Here is a 20,699-nt window from a genome sequence, read left to right as displayed (position 1 = left end):
CCCACACAGAGGATTTAAAAAGTATGCTATCTTGAGTGAGACACAAATTAAAGATGAAATCTCTAAATTCCCCTTCCTCCCAAACTGCTGGGTTGTGGTACCTAAGGATTGTATCCTGTAGTCTCAAGCATCTTCTAGCCAGAAATCACATTTGTCACATCAAAGGAGAAACATCTTACATATTAAGTAATAATTAAAATTTAAAAAAAATTGATGGAATTTAGCAAAGTAGTTCAATGGGATTCTAGCTCTGGAGCCAGTGACTGCTGCGAGGGATTAAGGGGAGCAAAAATGATGAGTGGAATTTGAAGAGAATTCATTCTCTTTTTAAGGAAAATGTAAGGAATGTAAACTTTTTGGAAAAGCACATTGCCGATCTGAAAACTCAGCTTCCCTCTGCAAGCCCACCAACCATTTGCTGAATGTTTTGCTACTATAAGTGACCATCTGATCATGCAGGGGCGAAGAGAGATTTTCAGAGAACATATACTAGAAAATATTATGCCTACATTTTTGCTGTTTTCTTACCAGTATCAGGCGAGGTCTACATTACACTTACATGGGTATAACTACGTTGCTCAGAACTGCAAAAAATCCACACGTGAGCAATGCAGTTATACTGACCTAACTACGGCCCCAAAGATAAATGAGTTCAGATCAGGGAAGGAGGAATGGGACACACCCGATGTAAGGACTAAAAGCAGGAGAGGCAACATGTCATGAAAATCACACTGACAAAATCTAAGGACAAAAATCAGCACCTTTATTTTCTAGAAAATGCTGTACTAGCGGGAGAATAAATAAGGTGTTTGGCGACAAGTCGCTTTTTAACACATTGCAAGGCCAATCATGAAATACTCCACATGGTGCTTGTGTGATAAACACAATGAATTGATGTTGGCATTTAAATCTGCTTTTAGTTTTCGTGTCTGAGCATGCAGTATGGTTTCACCTGAAGTACTGTCCTGCTTTCTCTTTCCTATCCAAGATGACAAATTATGTGCTTTAGGACTGCACTACTTTTATATTGCTACAGCGAAAGTTCAGCTAGCAGTCACTATACCCCTACACAGTACAGCTTCAGAAAGGAAAGATATTGGCAAGTGAGTGGCAGGAAAAAAAGGATTTCAGCAAACTAACAGGAAGAGAGACTGTTGTTTTTTTTTCCCACTTGAGAGTTTAATCTGCTTTCCTTGTAGTTGTTTGTGCCTCCACTGTCAGAACTAGACATTATACTGGGATATTCTAGCTATTGGCTCAAAAGCCTTATGATATGTCCTCTGCGGTATAAATAATAGTCCTTAATGAAATGATTATTTGTCCTCTCCTTGGTAAAACTGCCCAGTTTGCTTATCAGCAAACATGTTTTAACCTGTATATTTTTCAATCTTTTGTCAACTTAAATTATAAGTGGAAACAAAACAATGAGAAATTATGTCATCATATCCTTATTAGGCAACCAGCAGCATCTGTGTATAGGAGACAAATCTCTAATCTTCCTGTCATGACACAAAGAAATGACAGGGTCTGGGCCTGAAGGACAACACTGTCCATCCCAGCCGCTTGGGCTACAGTTTATGTGAGGATAATATATCCTAGGATCTCATTTTCCAAACATTCTGTGAGAACATCCTTTCTTTAAGGGATATTTCTTCTTGAAACCTCTCTAGTACTTTCTTTCTACAGCGTTATTCTGTTTCCAAGGATTTCAACAGGGCACTCCTGTAAGTGTCTTCCCCTCCTGCAGTAGGGAGTGTAAGGACTGGCTGAATATGAAGAGGGAAGGTGCCCTGCCAGTTGGTGTGGGAATGGAGTGGACACAATCTGCCCTGTATGCCCCCAGAGCAATTATGGCTAAGTCAGTCAGAATGTTTCCAAGGATTGTCACTACAGCATGAATTCTCTGTACCCCACCATAGTGGTTTAGGAGTTACTGCTAATCATAAAATGATGTTAACCAAGTCTAATAAAACAACTCATGTACTTTAGGCAAGTAATTGGAAAAGGTGACCTCTTTATTTCAATGGCAAACTTTCATGCTTACCTAAATGGGTAATGACACGGTAACAAACAAATGCATTCTCCAGTGCTAATGAATAAGGTTATTCTTTTGGAAAGAGACTTCTTCCTCTTCACTCCATCTCTCTCTCTTCTTGCTCCTTTACATTATGTGCCATTACTGTCTGTGACATCTAGCCATCCTAACAATCACCAGCTATAATGTCAGATTAAGACCTCTTAAAACCACAGGGCTAATTTACATATCTTATTTACACATGCCTTTCTCCTGAAATATTTCCAAGGTACTGCTCTATCAATGAGTAGACTTCAGTGTTGCCGACCCTGTCCAGAGCTGTCCAGAAGTTATGATGATACGAATGCTGGCAGCCAGCCTACATTAGCAGTCCCACCATTGCTACCACTGGTGGGAAACATCGCAGAAAAAAGGCCAATATAGACAAGATGCTATTGGCACCAGTAATTCACGTGAATGAGGAAAAAGAGAAAGCACAGGCCTAAACTTTAGATCTGAACAACTCCAAACTTTAGACTCAGCTAGAAATGTCGTGGCTGAGGCTCTCTAACTTTGAGGGGGGGGGGGGAAAGCACCTGCTTGCTACTATTTTTGATTAATAGTATTACAGTAGTAGTAAAAATGCCATAAATAATGTATATGACTTTACACTGATGTGTATCTGCAGCATTTGAATAAGCACAAAGTTACTCATAAACAAACATGGGTGGGTGAAAAACCAAGGGGAAACAATGAGGTACAATAACCTGTTTCCTTACAACTGCTTTCTGCCCAAGAAAGGTTGAGGTTTATTTTGTAAACGGCACTGTTCTGATACTGTACTTCCTGACACAGACAGCATATAAAGTGGTGTTAAGCCATTGAAAGCCACACTCCAAAATAGAGGCTGATTTTATGACATAGTTAGTTACAAAATGCACATCAAGCTCTGAAACAAAAATGCAAAATGATTGCAGTTGCTAAACACTGTTGTTTACTTTTTCATTTTAGATTAAAAATCTAAAACAATTTTGTGAAATGCAGACTGTAGAAAAAGATTACACATCTGCTGAGGGCACAGGTCTCCGTCTTGTTTTCAAACATGCTGTTTCTCAATATTGCACTTTCTATAAAACCATGAACTCCAGACATTTGGGAATCTTAATAACCAGGATGATGATTTCAAAACAAAACACAGGCTAGTTTTAAATGCTCAGTTTTGATTGTAAACAACTGAAACTGTACACTCATTATTAGCTTTAAAATAATCTCTTAAATTTATAAATGAAATATGACAGTAGCACTTTTCATTCTTTTATAATGCCTTGAAAAGGAGGAAAATAATTGGCAATAACTGGAGAAATCACACTCCATCTCCTATAATATACGTAGAGGTTTTAATTTTTAGGGTACTATTAAGTGTTATATGAATTTTAAAAGACAGGAGTATTTCCTGGATGTATAACCATCTGAACATTTCCAAAGCCTGTTAGAACCCCATAAAATGGGGAAGTGCAGATGTCAAAGCCTATTAAATACACTGAATTTCCAAAAGCGTATACTCTTCATTTTGCTGTATCTTAAACAAAATGTACAAAACACTGTAAAAAAATTAACTATCCAATCTCCGATTAATTAATTAACAATGCTAAGATTTTAACCCTATGTTCATTAAAAAGACATCAAGACTACAGAGAAGGCAGATAGCTGCCAATTTGGTTCTTGAATGCTATACCTGGTTTTCCATTGATTAAATTGAAGGGCTTTTCTTTGTACATTTTTGTAGTCTCCCCTGCCATAAACTGGCAAAGTTAAGAAAAGTAGTTATAGACATGTATCTGATACTGACATAACCTCCTAAAGTACACAATTCCAATAATTTACATGTGACAGATGGGACAAATAAATTATGCCACAAATGCAACTGAATTAATGCTGACAAAACAGTTTGAAAAAGTTTTTGTGAAAAACGCACATGCCTATATTAAATTTATTCTATACCAATGAACTCATCCTGACAGTCTCCCAAAGGATTATTAATCATGAATTGAATTCCTGTCTGCTTTCGGACAAAGAACACAACATACTCTAGATGCTGCAGGTGTTCCATGTTTTGAAAAGCCTTTTCAATGTAAACAGAAGCATGATGTGAATTGCAAAATGTTAACTGCTAAGATAAGTGAAAAATGAAAACAGTTGTTGTCCTTTTACCTCTGTACATAAGAATCAGAATTGTGTGTCCTGTTTACCAAATTTAGACAAAAAGAACTGTTCTGTTTTCTTGTTGAAAGGTAGGATATATACAGTCCTTTGAAATAGTATAGTGTCTTTCATTCATTTAAAAAAAAAGTGTGTTAATCTAAAAGCGAATACATTCTTGTCCTTCCTTTTAGACATTAGCGAGTCCATAGATGGGGACCTATAGTTGGGTGATTTATCTGGATTCTTACCAGAGTTATCGTTGCACATTTCTGGCATTTTCATGCACTTTTATTCACACAAGCATGCCAGCTCATTAAGGCACGCTGTTTGTGTAACATTTAGTATCAATGCTAACTGACTAAACAATGTTTCTTAGTGGTATTGAGACAAAGATCTTTGGACCAAGTGTGAGCACAGTGATGATTAAATATACATAGTAATTACATAAAGAAATGATGATGATAAAGGGATTACACTAATTTTTCCTTTATTTTCAGTTTCTACTCCTTTTCCCCAGTGTGTTTTGTTTCCTTTGCCCCCAGAACAAACCTAAACTGCTAACAATTCCACCTACACTGAAAAAAGTGTTCTCCAGTATGGTGCTTCACTGTTCATTTGGACACTAAATTTAATGTAACAGATACTGGTCGAAAAACTCATAGCCTACAAATACTTCAGTCACTCATCTATCTCCTTCAATACTACCATAAATGTACTTTAAAGAGCAGAAATTATGCTCTGCACAATAGAAGAGTCACCACAATAGAAATAAAATATTATACAGCCCCACGAAAAGAAATAGGGCCACTAAAAGTCCCAAATGCTGTTTTTTCTTTTATTCCTCTGTTTTAGTCACTTGGTCTGGCAGTTAATTCCTTGTTAACACACCTTGAGCTGATAACAGTTTGATAATTATTAGAGAGAGGTCTCCCAAACTTTGGATCTCAGATCATAACTTTGTTGCTAAAGTCACAGGTCTCTATGGCAGTTGGGAACCCTTATCAGGTAGGTCCAAGCCAGAAATAATTTGTGCTCCCTCCCTCCCCCCAACTGATTAGCTTTTATTCTTCTTATAAGAATACTATTTTTATACCAGTCTTTTCCTCCTTGACAGTGTGAATATGCAAATCTGAACACAACTAAAGACATTTCTATAGATTAATATTTCTACTCTATGCCTTGTTCAGCCTTCCAGAGGTTTAAAACAGGTAGCATTTCTTTCTGCAAGTGAGATGTAGCCTTTTTCTTTGGACAATATGCATGGAAAGTATTCTTTTAAAACATGTCCTTTTGCTGACTCCAACTGCATGCAGAAAAGGAATATCAATTATTTGAAAATTGGAAAAAAAAATCAAACTATCAGAGAACCTCCAAAAGCCAATTTGGTAGTTTGCATTCTTTTACTCATCTAAAATCAATGCTACCAGTTACTTTCCACTCTCGTTCTCAAACTTGCTTCCTGCTGACCTCTTTTCTACATATGTACATTCAAAACCAACGGTTTTCTTCTTCTGCTTGTACTTTGAAAGGCAGATGATTTGGAGTATTTCCTGACAAACATGTATCACCCAAGACTGGATGTTGGCCTTTTAGAAAAAACCTAGCCTATCAAAGGAGATTTGTGCATAAAGATTCCTGATAAACTACTTAATTTTTCACAGGAAAAAAAGTAGCAAGTAATGTCCAAAGTTGAACATATTTACTATGATGGGAGCAACTGTAAGAAATCTAAGGATGCATTTGTAAATGATGTGAATATTATTCTACAAAAAAATTATGGATTTCTTTGTTTAAAAAGAATACATGCACATCCAGAATCTTAACTGATGTTCTCTCTTAAAGCAATATATCATTTAAAATATCAGTTGCAGAAATGGTTTAAAAAATATAAAGTTCCTGATTGAAATACTATTCAAAAATTGTGGTCCTCAGATTTAAAGTCTTCAGAAACATGGCACAGCAACCATGTTTTAATGCCACTGGTGTTGATATCTGCAACTGAGATAGCAAATTAAGAATACAGCATAAAGTAGAAAACCTTTAGGAAATGTCACTAGCAGTTTATCACTGTAAAATAGATAGGAGTCATAGTCCTTTAAATCTACAGTATCTGATGTTCTATTTACATGTATCCTAAATGACAGTGTTAATGTGACTAGATATATAACATTTGGCAGAATCGTCTCCCTTTTTAACATATGCTTAGACATTTTCCAAGATGGTGCGCACACGCACACATATATATAAAAATGAGTTAATTTTAAAAAGTAACCCTAGAAGAATATTGCAGATAATGTGGTATAAATGCACAGTGTTTGAGGGGAAAATATTACTTTGTTGAAAAACAGAGTTCTGTAGGTTGAGTTTGGCACTATTTTATCACTATGTCACTTTCTTTTTGATTGAAGATAGTTCTTTCTGAATTTCGCTGAATTTTGGTCGGTTTTCTGGTTTGTAGTCCCAGCATCTCTGCATTATTTTATATATTTCCTCTGGGCATTTCTGAGGTGCTGACATTCGATATCCTGACATGCAAAGGGAAAAAGTTTAGTATGCAAAAATAACATAAATTGAACAAATGTTTAAAAAATAATAAGGAACTATAATTAAAAATGAATGAGCAAAGTTCCTTGAGGTCACTAAATACAAATTTTTATAAGGTCAGATTTATGCATCTCCTAGGTATAAATTAGATGATTTTCACACTATGAAGATTATAGTGCTTGACTAGCAAACTAAACACTGCTCACATTGGGAAAGGTAAAATTGTCAGTATGCTCCTCCAACTGCCTAAAAATTCACTCTCCCCATCCTAGGAAAATGACTGGCCCCTCTTTTTCCTGTGTCATGAAAATCCAATAAAATACAGGAATGCTAACAAATTAAAACACACTTACCTTAAGGGTGAGTGTGAATTTCCCTTCTGCCCCTTTTTTTCCATTTCTTTATTCCTTCCATCTCCCAGTCCCACTCTTTTTTCTTTTCTTTCCATTTTGATTTCCCTTGCCTCTCCTTTTTATACTGAAGAAATAAGCCCCCCTTTCACCCTCTAATTCATTTTTCCTTTCCCCTATTCTCTTGTCCCTCCTTACTCTAATCCCTTGTTCTTGTCTCCTCCTCAATTCCATTGCCTGCCCTCTTTTCTGCTCTTCCACTTTACAAATTTCTTTTGTTTGCTCCCTGCTTCCATATTGTGACCAAATAAATGACGTCTCTGGCTTCTTGGAGTGCAGGTGCCCAGGCAGTCGGCAAAACAAGTCATCAACTGCGCCCAGGCAGTCGGCAAAGCAAGAGCAACCTGGGTTAACACACACCAGATAAAATTTACAAATGTAAAGCCGCATAAAATCCATGTTATGTATATAACTCCTACAGCTGTCAGTATAGGTTGTGGGCACAGATTGGGGAAAGGACAGTGTGATGGAGACATCACTGTGGAAGGAAGGAACAAAGAATGCACTCAGATACCTAATATCTTAATCAGAGTTATCTACTTTTCATTACTTCGTGAAAGAAAAGCTGGGGTTCACTACTTAAGCCAATTCAAATGGAGCTCTTCACTACATTTGTTCTTAAATTTTGCTCCAAAGGCCAAAGCTTTAACAAAAGAAAGTGCAGACAGATAGTGTTTTTCGTATTTCCAGCAGCTTGGGATGTTAGCACTGAGAGTAAGAGCAATTTACTTGACGAGCATCTTCAGGTTTAACCTTTGTGCTGCCCAAGCCTCGCAACTAACCACCCCCCTTATGTTCACCTCCCACTCTAACCTTCATGTCTTCTTCCATAAAGCCCTACACGGTACCTCAACCTTTCGCGGATTCAATCAATTATGCCTGTATCCTCCCAGCCTTCAAGACCCCACTCTTCTTCCAGGAGGCCTATAAACCCTAATCTTCCTCGCAGGGCGCTCTTAGCAAGTGATTTAAATAAGATCAGACAGCAAACTTGTGGAATGACCAGGACATTTTTTAAAGTTACTTGATCATACTGTGTGTCACTTCCCATTTGCAGATTGTCTCTTTTGTTAAGCGCATGGACCTTGTCTTCCTACAGATCTATGAAGTATATCTTGCATGAAGCTGCACCCTATAAATAATAACAATTAACCTTTCTCCACTTGTTCCCGTGCTTGCTGGTTGGTCATTCCAGGGTATGGACATACGCCTAGACTGAAGGTCTCCCAAAGAAGGATCCCAAAGCTCCATACATCACTTTCAGAAGTGTATCTCCCTGAGGAAGGAGAGAAAGTAGATAATATAAATTCAAAGAATATTTCTGAGATGTACTGTACGCTGCCCTGAACCATTGGTAAGAATTTTATTTAAATAAAGTAATAACAGCACATTCCCACTACCCTTGACGAGGTGAAATTAAAGCATTATAACTGAACATTCGCTCCTAATGGATACTCTTCCCATACCAATGATCTCATTTTTCAAGTGATTAACAATCAATTATCTTAGATCAAGGCAAATGTTTAAAATTTGCAATTCTGTGATTTGATGGGCAGACTTGTTATGCTAGTAAAGATGCGAATTTACCCAGGGCCAAGAGACTGAGATGATTTAAATGAGCTGGATTTTTGCTATTTTGTTTTCCAGATGGACTGAGGTCTCCTTCTCCATTCTCCTGTCCAGCAAACTTTGAAAGAAAATAAATTTAAAAGGTGAGGGACAGTTAACTTTTTTTTTATTTTTCCTTGTTCACAATTTCTCAAACAAGCACTGTACTTTACTAACCAGCTGTTCTTTTTCAATCCCCCAACTTGCCATGGCAATTAGTATTCTGAAAAGAGCTAAAATTGACATGATTGTTATTAACAACTTCTTGATATTGCAAAGCACACTATCATGTCAAAGTGCCTTTGTGAGCCAGCAGCATTGAATGGTATCAGCCCAGCTCATGGAGTAGTGCTTTTATAGGGTCTACTGGTAGCTTTTTTAATGTAAACAAAAACAACTTTCTCCATATACCCCATCCCCATGTTTTGTTTTTGTTTTGTTTTGTTTGTTTTTTGTTGGGTTTTTTGTGGGACAATGGGTGAGATATTGTTCAGAGAATACAAAACAATTTCATCAACACTGGAATTAAGAATCTAAAGGACTTTATCCATTAAGCTATATCAACTGTAGAGACCCTGTTTTCCCCATAACATGTTAATAAAAGAAAAGGCCAAAATTTTGGGTACCTCAACTTGAGCTACTGTGAAGGGGGCCTGGGTTTTAGCAGTAGTGAGCACCTACCATCTCGAAGTCAGACTCCTTTACAATATTTGAAGCTGGTCATCCAAAAATTGAAGCAGCCCAAATCACTAGTCAGTCTTGGAAAATTTCAGCCTATAGTTTTTACTAATAAAACTCCAACTGTGCTTTTGAACACAAATTTCAAAGTTAAATTGTCTGTTTCTACAGCCTCTGTCTTAATTGGATGAAAAGCAGGCCCTGTGGATAAGAGTGATGCTGCTAGATGGAGAAGGTGAGACTCTTAAGAGCTAGGCGCCTCAGCCCCTTTGTCCCTTTAGGCATGACCGACATTCACCAAACTCCTGCTCAGCTGTCACCTAACACTGTAGGCCCTGCACACTTGGGCAACTCAAAATTCAAATCCCTACTCTGCCTGATTTGGGAGCAGGGATTTGAACTCAGATCTCTCTCTTCCCATGTGAGTGCCCTAACCCCTGTGTTTACAGGTTTACTTTATTTGTGAGAAAGGGCTGACAGGGCTTACCTCCAGAAGAGAGTTCACCGGTGAGACACGAGCCTTGCTCCAGCCTGTCAGTCTGGTGCTGAACGCCCAGATCAAAGGGGAGTTAGGCACGTCTGTGCACCTTTGAGGATCTGGGCCTTATGCCTCCCTGCATTTCATTGCTGACTAGTTTAGGTAGCTCCTCACTCAGCTTGCTGACTTCTGAGAATCTTTCTTAGATACCTAACTCTCCCTATACAAGTCAGGGGCAGCCTGGCACCTACCTCAAGGCTGTGAATTCCACTAGGCAGCAGGGCTCTGCAGCACTCGGTGTTGCAATACCTATAGTCCCCTTGTGAATTTTGCCCTTAAAGACAGTGGCCATGGCTACACTGGTGCTTTACAGCGCTGCAACTTTCGCACTCAGGGGTGTGAAAAAACACCCCCCTGAGCGCTGCAAGATACAGCGCTGTAAAGCCTCAGTGTAATCAGTGCCGCAGCGCTGGGAGCTTGGCTCCCAGCGCTGCAAGCTACACTCATAAGGGATGTGGTTTACGTGCAGCGCTGGGAGCTGCAAAGTGTGAGTGTGGTCGGAGCGTCAGCACTGGGAGAGCTCTCTCCCAGCGCTGGCGCTCCAACCACATTCACACTTTGCAGCGCTGCCGCGGCAGCGCTTTGAAATGTCAAGTGTAGCCATACCCTGAATCTCACCACAGTGGCCATAGGGTATAACTCTATTCTCCAGGTTTGAACTTCCTTTCTAAGGGTATGTCTACACAGTAGTTGGAGGTGTGATTCCCAGCTCAGGTTAGACACATAGGTGCTAGCACTGCTCGAGTTAGCATGCTAAAAATAGCAGTGTGGTTGCAGTGATATAGGCAGTATCTGAGTACAACACTGTCATAAGTATGTACTTGGGCAGCTGGTCCAAGCTGCTATAGCTGCTATTTTTAGCGTGATAGCTCCGTAGAGCTAGCATGTATATGTCTACCCAAGCTGGGAATCACGCCTCCCAGCTTCTGTGCTGACGTACCTAAAGAAGCCAGTTTAGTGAAGTGAAGTGAAACCTGGGGGCTCTGAAAATATATCTTAAACAGTACATTTGCTTCTGTCTTTTCAAAAGCAGACCTGTCCTTTTATTAGTAAGAACATTACTACAGAGGCCAACAGCAATGAGAAAATCCATTTAACGCATCTTTGCATCAGTTATCTCTGAGCTTTTAAAAAAAAGCCCCAAACATTTCTCCTTTATGTATCTTCTGCCCCATTTCCAACACTGCCATTTTTCCAGTGTCATGCTGCTGATGTTTGAGTGTTAAATATTCAGCTAATCATTTTAAATGTAGGATATGTTTTTTTTCCTTTCTTTTTTCCCAGTCTAAATGAAGTAAATGTAAATGATAATGACAGTTGGGGCCATCTGATATCAGAAAGTTCAGTTTGCACTTAAACTAAATTTCATTTCCAGCTGTGTTAAATTAGCTTGCTTGCTTAGTAGATAGTAATTATGGACATTCACTGTGCTGCTGGTGGTAAGATTAGTTTTCTTGTCTGTATATCAACTCTCTTCAGAGTTTGGAATCCAGTAATTTAACACTTTTCATTAAAGTCATTCAGTGGATACAAGTTAAAAGTAATTAGTTTCTTAAGAAAGCACAAGTTATGCAGAGTCAATTACCTTTCTCAGTATGATAATAGTTGGGCTGAGAAAGGGCATGCTGTTTATATATACGATTATTTATTAGTGTTGTAAAGAACTGAAGAAATTATAGTGGAAGATCACATCAAACAAATATACAAATTTTACTTTTTAAGAGCAGTTAAAGCACAAAAAATACACAGTGACCAAACATATAAAATTTTACTAGATACTTTGATGAGTAACTTTTTCAAGTGTTGAAAAGTGTTTTAAGCCATGCAACTCCGAATAGAAACAGGGCTGAAATCCTCATCCTACTGAAGTAAACGGCAGAACATGCATTGACTTCACTAGGGTCAGGATTTCACCTGAGGAGTCTTATGACCACAATCTGAATGTAAAACATGGAAAATGTATTCTTAAGTATTTTGTGTGTTTTATTCAGTGTCTACATCCTAAAGTGTATACTATTGTTGTCTGAAAACATACCTTCCATTTTTTTGGTCTCATGAATACTACTATTTACAGCCTAAGTTTAAATTAAAGTATTACCTTTACACTACAATCAAACTATTCCTGCCTGTCTTCCCATATATAGTGAAAATGGAATAAACTAACCATTTTGAAAGACATATTCTAGATAGTGGATAATTCTCATTTGCACTGTTGTTCTCAGTGATACCCCAACACGTGTGTAATAGTTTTTAGTATGAGCACAAGTATCCTGCATGTAATTTTCATATGAATGGCAAATGATAAACCACACCTTTGTAAATGTACATTTGAACAACGTGGGGAAAAAAACCCAATCAGCAACTGAGGAAACTTCCTCATATACTCTTGCAACAAGGAATGCCTTTCCTTTCCCCAGGCCTGCAGAGGCATTGTGCTGAGTTGGGCTGTGGAGCAGGCACTTTGATAAACGAAAATGAATGAACGGTGCTAGCATTTTTGCCAAAAGTTAATGTAGCTGAAAGCCAAGTTACTACCCTATCCACTGACGGACTGGTATTCAGAGGTGTTAAGCCCACAACAGCAACAGCAACCAGTGAAACCTGTTGTTGCTTAGCACCTTAGGCCATATTTCATTCATATTTTGTTTAATTGAATTTACAAAGACTTGTCAATCATTTCCTCGCCCAATCCTTGATTTTTCACTAGCGATGTTTCACCAGGAAAAAAGAGTCATTGCAGTAATTTTTACTGTGCTGAACCACAGTCACTTCATTTTAAAAAAAAACTATTTCTTGTTAGTCAGTTGAAAGTTATGTTCCTTTTCCCTAGGCTGCCAGGTTTTTTTCAGCTAGTGTAGCAATGATTTTATATTTTATTGTCTATTTAACTGTAAACACTGAAATAATAAAAAGACCAAACTTTCCAGATCTGAATGAACAAATAAAACACAAACAATATTGCAAGCGAAACATTAGAACAGATACTGACCAGTGGTGGATTCACTCTAGCAGCAAATATTACTAACTTTCCAGAGGGAAAGCTTTTATTCTCACAATGTAAAATTCACCCCTGTATAAGGCCCACAAGACTTATTTAAACCCTATTGTGTGGGTTTATGCAGCGGCCCACCTCAAAGGAGTCAATTTCACTCATGGGGACTAATATAATCAAAGGATGAGAGCTTCCAATACATTTTCTTTATGTAAACGTTTCTCCTGTTAAAGTTTGTGAGAAAGCTCAGTTGTAAGATTTAATAGTTTAATTTTTCACTTAAAATATTAAACATCAAACTGGTTTACTGGTTTCAAGACACTTAGCATTGCAATGCCTAACCTCCTGCCCTGACAAAAAGTGGAATCCACAGCCCGCAGTTAGGCTCCCTGTGTGATGCAGGGGGGTGAGTTAGGCATCTACAAATGAGATCCACAAAAGCCAGCAAGCTGAGGAGGGAGTTACTTATGCTAGTCAACAGGAAACATCAAGGAGAAAGGTGTAGCCTAAGTCGCACTCCAAAACATTCCACATTGGAGGGAGGCACCTATCTCCACTTGGTATTCACAGCCAGGAACCCTCTGCTTGAGTTGGAAGTCAAAGCCCTTTCTTGTAAGCAAAGGGGGAATAAAAAAAGAGGCAGTGCACTGACCCTCTCTCCATAACCTTTAGCCCAGTGGTTAGAGCAGTTACCGATTCAAGCAGATTCAAATCTCCCTGAGGTGGTGCAAGGCTTGAACCCACATCTCCAAGCTCTCAGGAGAATACCCTACCCATTGAGCTATGGGATCAGTCTGCAGTTAGTTGCTCTCATTCTCTCCATTGAAACTGTTCCACTTAGTAAAAATTGTAACTGAAACAGGGCTTGGATCTCCCCCATGAGTACCCTCACAATTTGGCTATAGTCATTCTAACTCTTTCTCTGGCCCAGTGAATACTATAATTATTTTTATAAAGAGGAATGGCTTCAAAAGGAGAGCCTGAGAGAGAGAGAGACGCACATCAGAATACCTACACCAGGGGTCGGCAACCTTTCAGAAGTGGTGTGCCAAGTCTTCATTTATACACTCTAATTTAAGGCTGAACATGCCAGTAATACATGTTGACGTTTTTTAGAAGGTCTCTCTATAAGACTAGGTATTATATAACCAAACTACTGTTATATGTAAAGTAAACAAGGTTTTCAAAATGTTTCATTTAAAACTAAATTAAAATGTAGATCTTATCAGTTTACTGTGATCCTTGCCCTTGCTTTCCCTTGCTGAGTTTTCCAATGTCTGGCACGTATTTGGATACTTTAAGCTGCACACAGGCTTCTGAGTGATCAGTTGTTAACCGGCTGGCAGGAGGTCAGCGGCTGGAACCCCAGATTGGCAGCTGAGGTGAGTGGAGCTGGCGGCTGGTAGGGCTGAGCAGAGCCAGAGGCCTGGACCTTGTCTGGCAGGGGGCCTGCGCTGGAACTCCAACTGAAACCAAGGTAAGTGGGGCTGCGGCGGGGTCCCTGGCTGGCAAGGAGCCAGCAGCAGGAACCCCAGAGCAGCGACTGAGCGGCTCAGCCTGCCGCCTTTCTGGGGTTCCAGCCACCAGCTCCTGCCAGCTGGGGTCTCAGCCCACTGCCAGCCTGAGGTTCCTTCACCCAGGCCAGCAACGGGCGCTGAGTGAGACCGGTGGCGGACCCCAGCTGGCAAGGGGCCAGCAGCAGGAACCCGAGAGCAGCGACTGAGCGGCTCAGCCTGCCACCGCTCTGGGGTTCCATCCGCCAGCTCCTGCCAACCGGGGTCTCAGCCCGCTGCCAGTCTGGGCTCCTTCACCCAGGCCAGCAGCAGGCGCTGAGTGGGACCAGCAGCGGGACCCCGGCTGTCATTACTGTAAATAATCACTCATTTTTCTGTTGGTGAGAGAGACAACTTTTGAGCCACACAGAGCTCTTCTATTCCTGGTCTTACTGATAAATAACAAAACAGAAAATATCATATTACCTCTGCATAAATCCATGGTACACTCACATTTTGAATACTATGTACAAATGTGGTCTCAAAAAAGATATATTGGAATTGCAAAAGGTTCAGAAAAGGGCAACAAAAATGATTAGGGGTATGAAAGAGCTTTTATATGAGGTGAGATTAGTAAGACCAGGACTTTTCAGTTTGGAAAAGAGATGACTCGGGGGATATGATAGAGGTTTATAAAATCATAATTGGTGTAGAGAAAGTAAATAAGTGTTATTTATTCTTTCTGATAACACAAGAACTAGGGATCACCAAATGAAATTAATAGACAGCAGGTTTAAAACAAACAGAAGGAAGTATTTCTTTACACAATGCGCAGTCAACCTGTGGAACTCTTTGCCAGAGGATGTTGTGAAGGCGAACACTATAACTGGGTTCAAAAAGAACTCCATAAATTCATGGAGGATAGGTCCATCAATGGCTATTAGACAGGATGAGCAGGGATGGTGTCCCTAGCCTCTGTTTGCCAGAAGTTAGGAATGGATGACAGGGCATGGATCACTTGATGATTACCTGTTCTGTTCATTCCCTCTGAAGCACCTGTCATTGACTACTGTTGGAAGACAGGATACTGGGCTGGATGGGCCTTTGGTCTGATAGAGTATGGTCGTTCTTATGAAAGCGTGTCTCTCTCACCAACAGAAGATAAAAGATATTATCTCACCCATCTTGTCTCACTAATTATGTATGTCCACTACAGGAACAGGCCTTTCCCCCACGCTCCACAAGAGGGTTATAATTTAAAGCCTGGGGATCTCAATTCTGCCATATCCTAACTAAAATCTCAATACACAAACTACAGGCAGAAAAATAAAGTTAAACTGTAACTGTCTTCATACATATGTGTTTTACTGGTGGTAACACTAAAGCTACACTAACAAGAAACTACAAAAGGGACACTAAATGATGTTCTGTTTTGCCTATGGAAATCTGAAGAAACTGAATGTCAGCTGGGGTTGCTGTGCTCTTTATATCCTCATGCCCCCTTCCTGAGGTTATAAAGTGCATGAGTATGACCCCTTCAGACACTGTTAGTGAAAATGTTCCAAGCTACTGCAGGGGGATGCCCATACATCAGGAATGGGAGACAGATATGCAGTAGATAAAGAGGAAAGCCTAGTTTGAGGGTCCCAGCAGGACATACGTGTGCATGCTCACTGGCAGATTCTTAGGTTCCTACGGGAGTTTATGGGCTGAAACTTAGGCACCTACAGGCTTAGGCAGCAGCCGAGCAAGGACTTTGAGGATCTAAATTTTGTAGTTAGGTGACTAAAGTGGCAGTTATGCACCTAAATTCCTTTGTAGATCTAGTCCACTTACTACACCATTCACCAGTTTTGCGGCGCATGTGCTGCTTCTTAACTACCTTTTTCCTAAGTAGAACTTGCTTACTAATTTCACTTTAACCCTCCCACTCCCTCCAATCTGGCTTTTTCTCTTTTTGTTCTCAAGCTATTACCCCTCATGTTATGGGCCATTTCCCCCCACCCACAAATAGGGCTGTCTTATTTATTTTCACTGACAACAGCAGAAAGATGCATAAAATTGCAGGTTACAAGAACAACGAGTTTAAAAATATATATAATCAATTATGATCCTGTCCTCTTCCACAAAGATTTATGTAATGTTTTCTCAGATGTTAAAAGTATCTCTAGTTTTCATAATAAAAGGCTAAATCAATCACCACCATTATTTTGAGGAACTTGCCTACTCATTTTGCTAATGATAGTCATCTGGATGAATGACTAGGTAGTCTACTGTAATGTTCTAGCTTCAGAGGATTATTATGCAGACATTGTAATTGTTAAATCAGAAGGATTTAAGTATTCGACTTTTGCTCTGTGGATAGGAAAAATGTTCTTGTTTTTTTTGTGAGGAAAGGGGAATCTTAGGCCTGGTCCACACTACGCTGTTAAACCGATTTTAACAGCGTTAAATCAATTTAACGCTGCACCCATCTGCACTACACTGCTCTTTATATCGATTTAAAGGGCTCTTTAAATCGATTTCTGTACTCCTACAAAAAGAGGAGTAATGCTAAAATCGATATTACTATATCGATTTAGGGTTAGTGTGGACGCAAATCGACGTTATTGGCCTCATTCTTTTACAGTAGCTACCCACAATGCACCGCTCCAGAAATCGACTCTAGCCTCGGACCACGGACACACACCACCGAATTAATATGCCTAGTGTGGATGCGCACAATCGACTTTATAATATCTGTTTTATAAAATCAGTTTTAGCTAATTCAAATTTATCCTGTAGTGTAGACGTACCCTTACATTATGAAGTAAAAGACATAACCTTAATAGGGCTGAATTGTTAATTTATTTAAACTGAAATGTTTTACAGACCACAAGGAAGACTATATATTTGTGTACAGACCATAGTGTATTTCCTTTATACCTTATTATCTTACATAGTACATTTCTACAATAAAAAGTTAAAGATAACATCTCCTTACCATAGTTGAGTGCCTCTGGAGCAGTCCATTTGATAGGAATCTGCTTTAAGCCTGAAGATGAATATACCCCATCATCCTCTTGACGAGACATTCCAAAGTCACTGATTTTCAGAACATTATTTTCACCTACCAGGCAGTTCCTTGCAGCAAGGTCCCTGAGTTAGATTAAAATACAGAAAACATCCCTTAAAAATTAAAAGCACTGTTTTTATGTTCATAACGTATTTATACTGAGATGTGAAGAAACACAGGTTCAACAATTTCCCACATATTTTCTATTACAACTAAATCTATCCACCAGTGATGCATGCAAGGCTCCTGGTGCACAAAATAAGCATATACAAAGCAATAATGTGCTGTGCCCATACTGCCCATCAGGCTTGTCTGCACTACATTACATGCCAACAGACCAAATTTGATGCAGAATGTAACACAGCTCAAAGACAAAGCTGAAACACTTGTTCCGACAACCATAAAAAGAACTAGAGAGGCTGGAAAACTATTTCTACCACAGCTAAATCAACACTATGGGTTCAATTAAAAAAAATAAAGCTGATCTATACTACCTGATCACTGCCAATGGAAGAAAGGTCAAGTAAAAGCCCTCCCCACAGAAATAAAGTTTTTTTTCAGTTAAAAAATCAGAGAAGCATGATTTCAGGCCTTATATTGTAAATTCTATGAACACAGCCTACAGCCAACATTTTTTTAAAGAAAAAATATTAAAAATTATTTGAAAACAAATCCTTAGTATAGAAAACTACCAATGGGGGCATCAACAATAATTCCTTCTACAGCTGTCTTTACCAACAATTTATGAGATTTGTTTTCATCTTAGATCATATGCTAACAAACAGGTGGCTATACATAATAAACAGTTTCTTTTAAGATAATTAATACTCAATTATAATTTGCTTTTAAAGTCATCGTTATATTATTCCTATGAAGCTGTACAACCAGTAGGAGGTTTGAAACATTCATACATCCCTGGGCCTGAGCCTATTAATTTCTCATTGAGATAAATTAGGAGAAACTCCTCTGAAGTCAGTGAAGTTACACTAGTTTTAAAATCGGTTCATTATCAGAATCAGACCCCATCTCAGGAAATATGCAGCTTTGTTTATAAATTATGAAATACACATTGACAGAGGCATCTCAAGTTGTATAAGAGTCTACTGTGACTGGTATGGGCAGGAGAATTGCAAAGCAAAAATCAAGAGATTCTGGTTCCTATAGCCAATTCCATAAGAAGTGTCCCAAAGAGCCTCAAGAGTGGAGGGTGAAATCCCAGACTCATTAAAGGCAATAGGAATATTGCCATTGTCTTCAACAGGGCAAGGATTTCACCTGAGGTGAATGCAGGGAGTGAAACAAATCAAAGTGGCAATCTCTGGAAGGAAGACTGAAATGCTGATTGATAACATAGGAATCTCTTTATCTGAATCATTCCTGAACTTTAAAAATATTTTGGGTTTAAATTGAAGAAAAGGCTATATGTTGATCTAATACTTATGTTTTTGCCTGATGTTTGGTCTTCCTACCCCTGAATATCTGAAATAGATCCTACTTACAAAACTTACTACTATTTTATGCTTACAATCAGGACACATAATTTGTATGTTTTCTATGTAATAGCTGGTTCTTTTAAATTACGCAAAAAGAAAAAGAAAGATATGATTATGCTGAAAATCTAGGAGTCCATTTTCATGAAAATTAAAGTTAATGTGTCATTTTGAAGAGGTTGGCTATGACTACTGTAGTTTAGCTAAGCACATCTATATTAATAAGGTTCTTCGACAGACAAATGTATGAAGCTGTTGCTTTGCAAAGTATTCTCTTCTACATCATCAAATCCATTATAAGATTTGGAGTTCAAAAGCTCTTGTAAGATTCTTGGACTATGTAAACAATGGAGGCCTGCAGTGTCTCCACTAATCTTGATTTCTTCAAATTGAGAGTGGGACCAAAATTTTTGCTGGTGGTGCTTCAAATCACATCCAGCCAAGAAGCTAATTTTGCTTTAATTTGCCACAAGCACAAGGTGACTTCAAGCTTTCAGATCCCTTAAGTTTGCTGTTGAATCAATTTAAGATGCTCCTCAGTAGGATGTAGTGGTAGAGGAAACAACTTCATTCTCAGCATTACTACCATCAAACTGGTAGCTCTGTAGCCATGTCTGTTGTGGACATCTTTCTCGCTTTTTCAGGTTCTTTTTTCACTAAGTATCACCTCCATCAAGTTTGAGACTCTGCATAAAGTCCTTTTTTTCTGACGTTTCTGGCATTTAGCTCCTTAAGCTGGGCATATTTTCCATGACTGTTGGGTAGTCTCGCTAAATTTTCTGCATGCCATTTTCCCTTTGTTTCTTATCCTCAGAGTTTTCTGTTGAGACCTGCCAGGTTTTCTTATGTGTGTGTCTGTGTGGGAGAGGGAGAACAGTCAGATGGGAGTAGCTTTTTTGTTGAGCTTCATGAAATTGAAATGTACATCCTCATGTTTTCCTTTCTTGCTCTGTAGGGTGCTGTTCAGGTTTTTTCAATGAAATATATACCAAACAGTTTCTTCACTGTTTCACTAGCTCCACTGCTGTTTCATTAGCTCCACTGCCTTTGAAATACTCCTTCTATGACTTTAGAGCATTTAAAAAAAACCTTTCACTGTTCCTGTGGAGATAATCATCTTCCTTTCTACTGCTGTGGGATATAGACCTCTTTGCTACAGCTAGCCTGTTTTGGACCTGTAACCCCATTTCACATCAGAGGCCCCTTGTTTAGGAATTTACTTCTATCTTTGCCTGTCCGTTTGAAATGGCATTTACTTGGCCCGTTTCAGAGCACTTAACTGCTCTCTCTTCTCTTTCAGTGCTTCTGGAGGCTGTTCCACTGCTTGGACTGAGGAACACAAATCTTCCTTCCTACTCTGCAGAGGGGTCTCATATGCTCTCTCTTCCCTTCATTCCTTTCCCTTGTTTTCTCCTGTCTCTGGAGGTAGGTTCTAAAACCATGTTGGAGGCTGGTGCAGGGAGATGCAAGGAGCAGAAAGACTGAAGAGAGGCGCAAGAGAAAATCAGAATTAATCCTGGATGTATTGAAATCTATGGTAGCAAGTCTTCCAGCACACCATCTACATCATATCCATCTAATTCTCTGTATAAAATGCACCAAACAGGATTTCCCTCAAATGGGATCCCAAAAGACAATATACTATGTTGGTTGCTATTTGTGAGGCAGGTTATGG

General features: G+C 39.0%; 1 protein-coding gene across 8 annotated transcripts in view; it reads right to left on the bottom strand.

The window, feature by feature from the left end:
- Window positions 1–742: 742 nt before the first annotated feature.
- The window catches only part of FER (FER tyrosine kinase), a 456,227-nt gene continuing 436,270 nt past the window's right edge, over window positions 743–20,699 (bottom strand). For 7 of the 8 annotated variants that reach the window (XM_050945728.1, XM_050945722.1, XM_050945727.1 and 4 more), the window contains 3 exons: window positions 17,463–17,617; window positions 8,324–8,446; window positions 743–6,741 (listed from right to left, as the gene is read on the bottom strand). In XM_050945728.1, the coding sequence (XP_050801685.1) occupies window positions 6,599–6,741; window positions 8,324–8,446; window positions 17,463–17,617 (421 nt within the window). In that variant the 3' untranslated portion in view covers window positions 743–6,598. Of the gene's footprint in view, window positions 6,742–8,323; window positions 8,447–17,462; window positions 17,618–19,691; window positions 20,506–20,699 lie in introns of those variants that run through there. The other variant, XM_050945729.1, reaches the window with a different exon arrangement.

The sequence above is a fragment of the Gopherus flavomarginatus genome, chromosome 3 (genome assembly GCF_025201925.1).
Source record: "Gopherus flavomarginatus isolate rGopFla2 chromosome 3, rGopFla2.mat.asm, whole genome shotgun sequence".
Classification (NCBI taxonomy): domain Eukaryota; kingdom Metazoa; phylum Chordata; order Testudines; family Testudinidae; genus Gopherus; species Gopherus flavomarginatus.
Note: the sequence above shows the minus strand (reverse complement) of the source record. Positions and strands in the feature narration are given on the sequence as shown.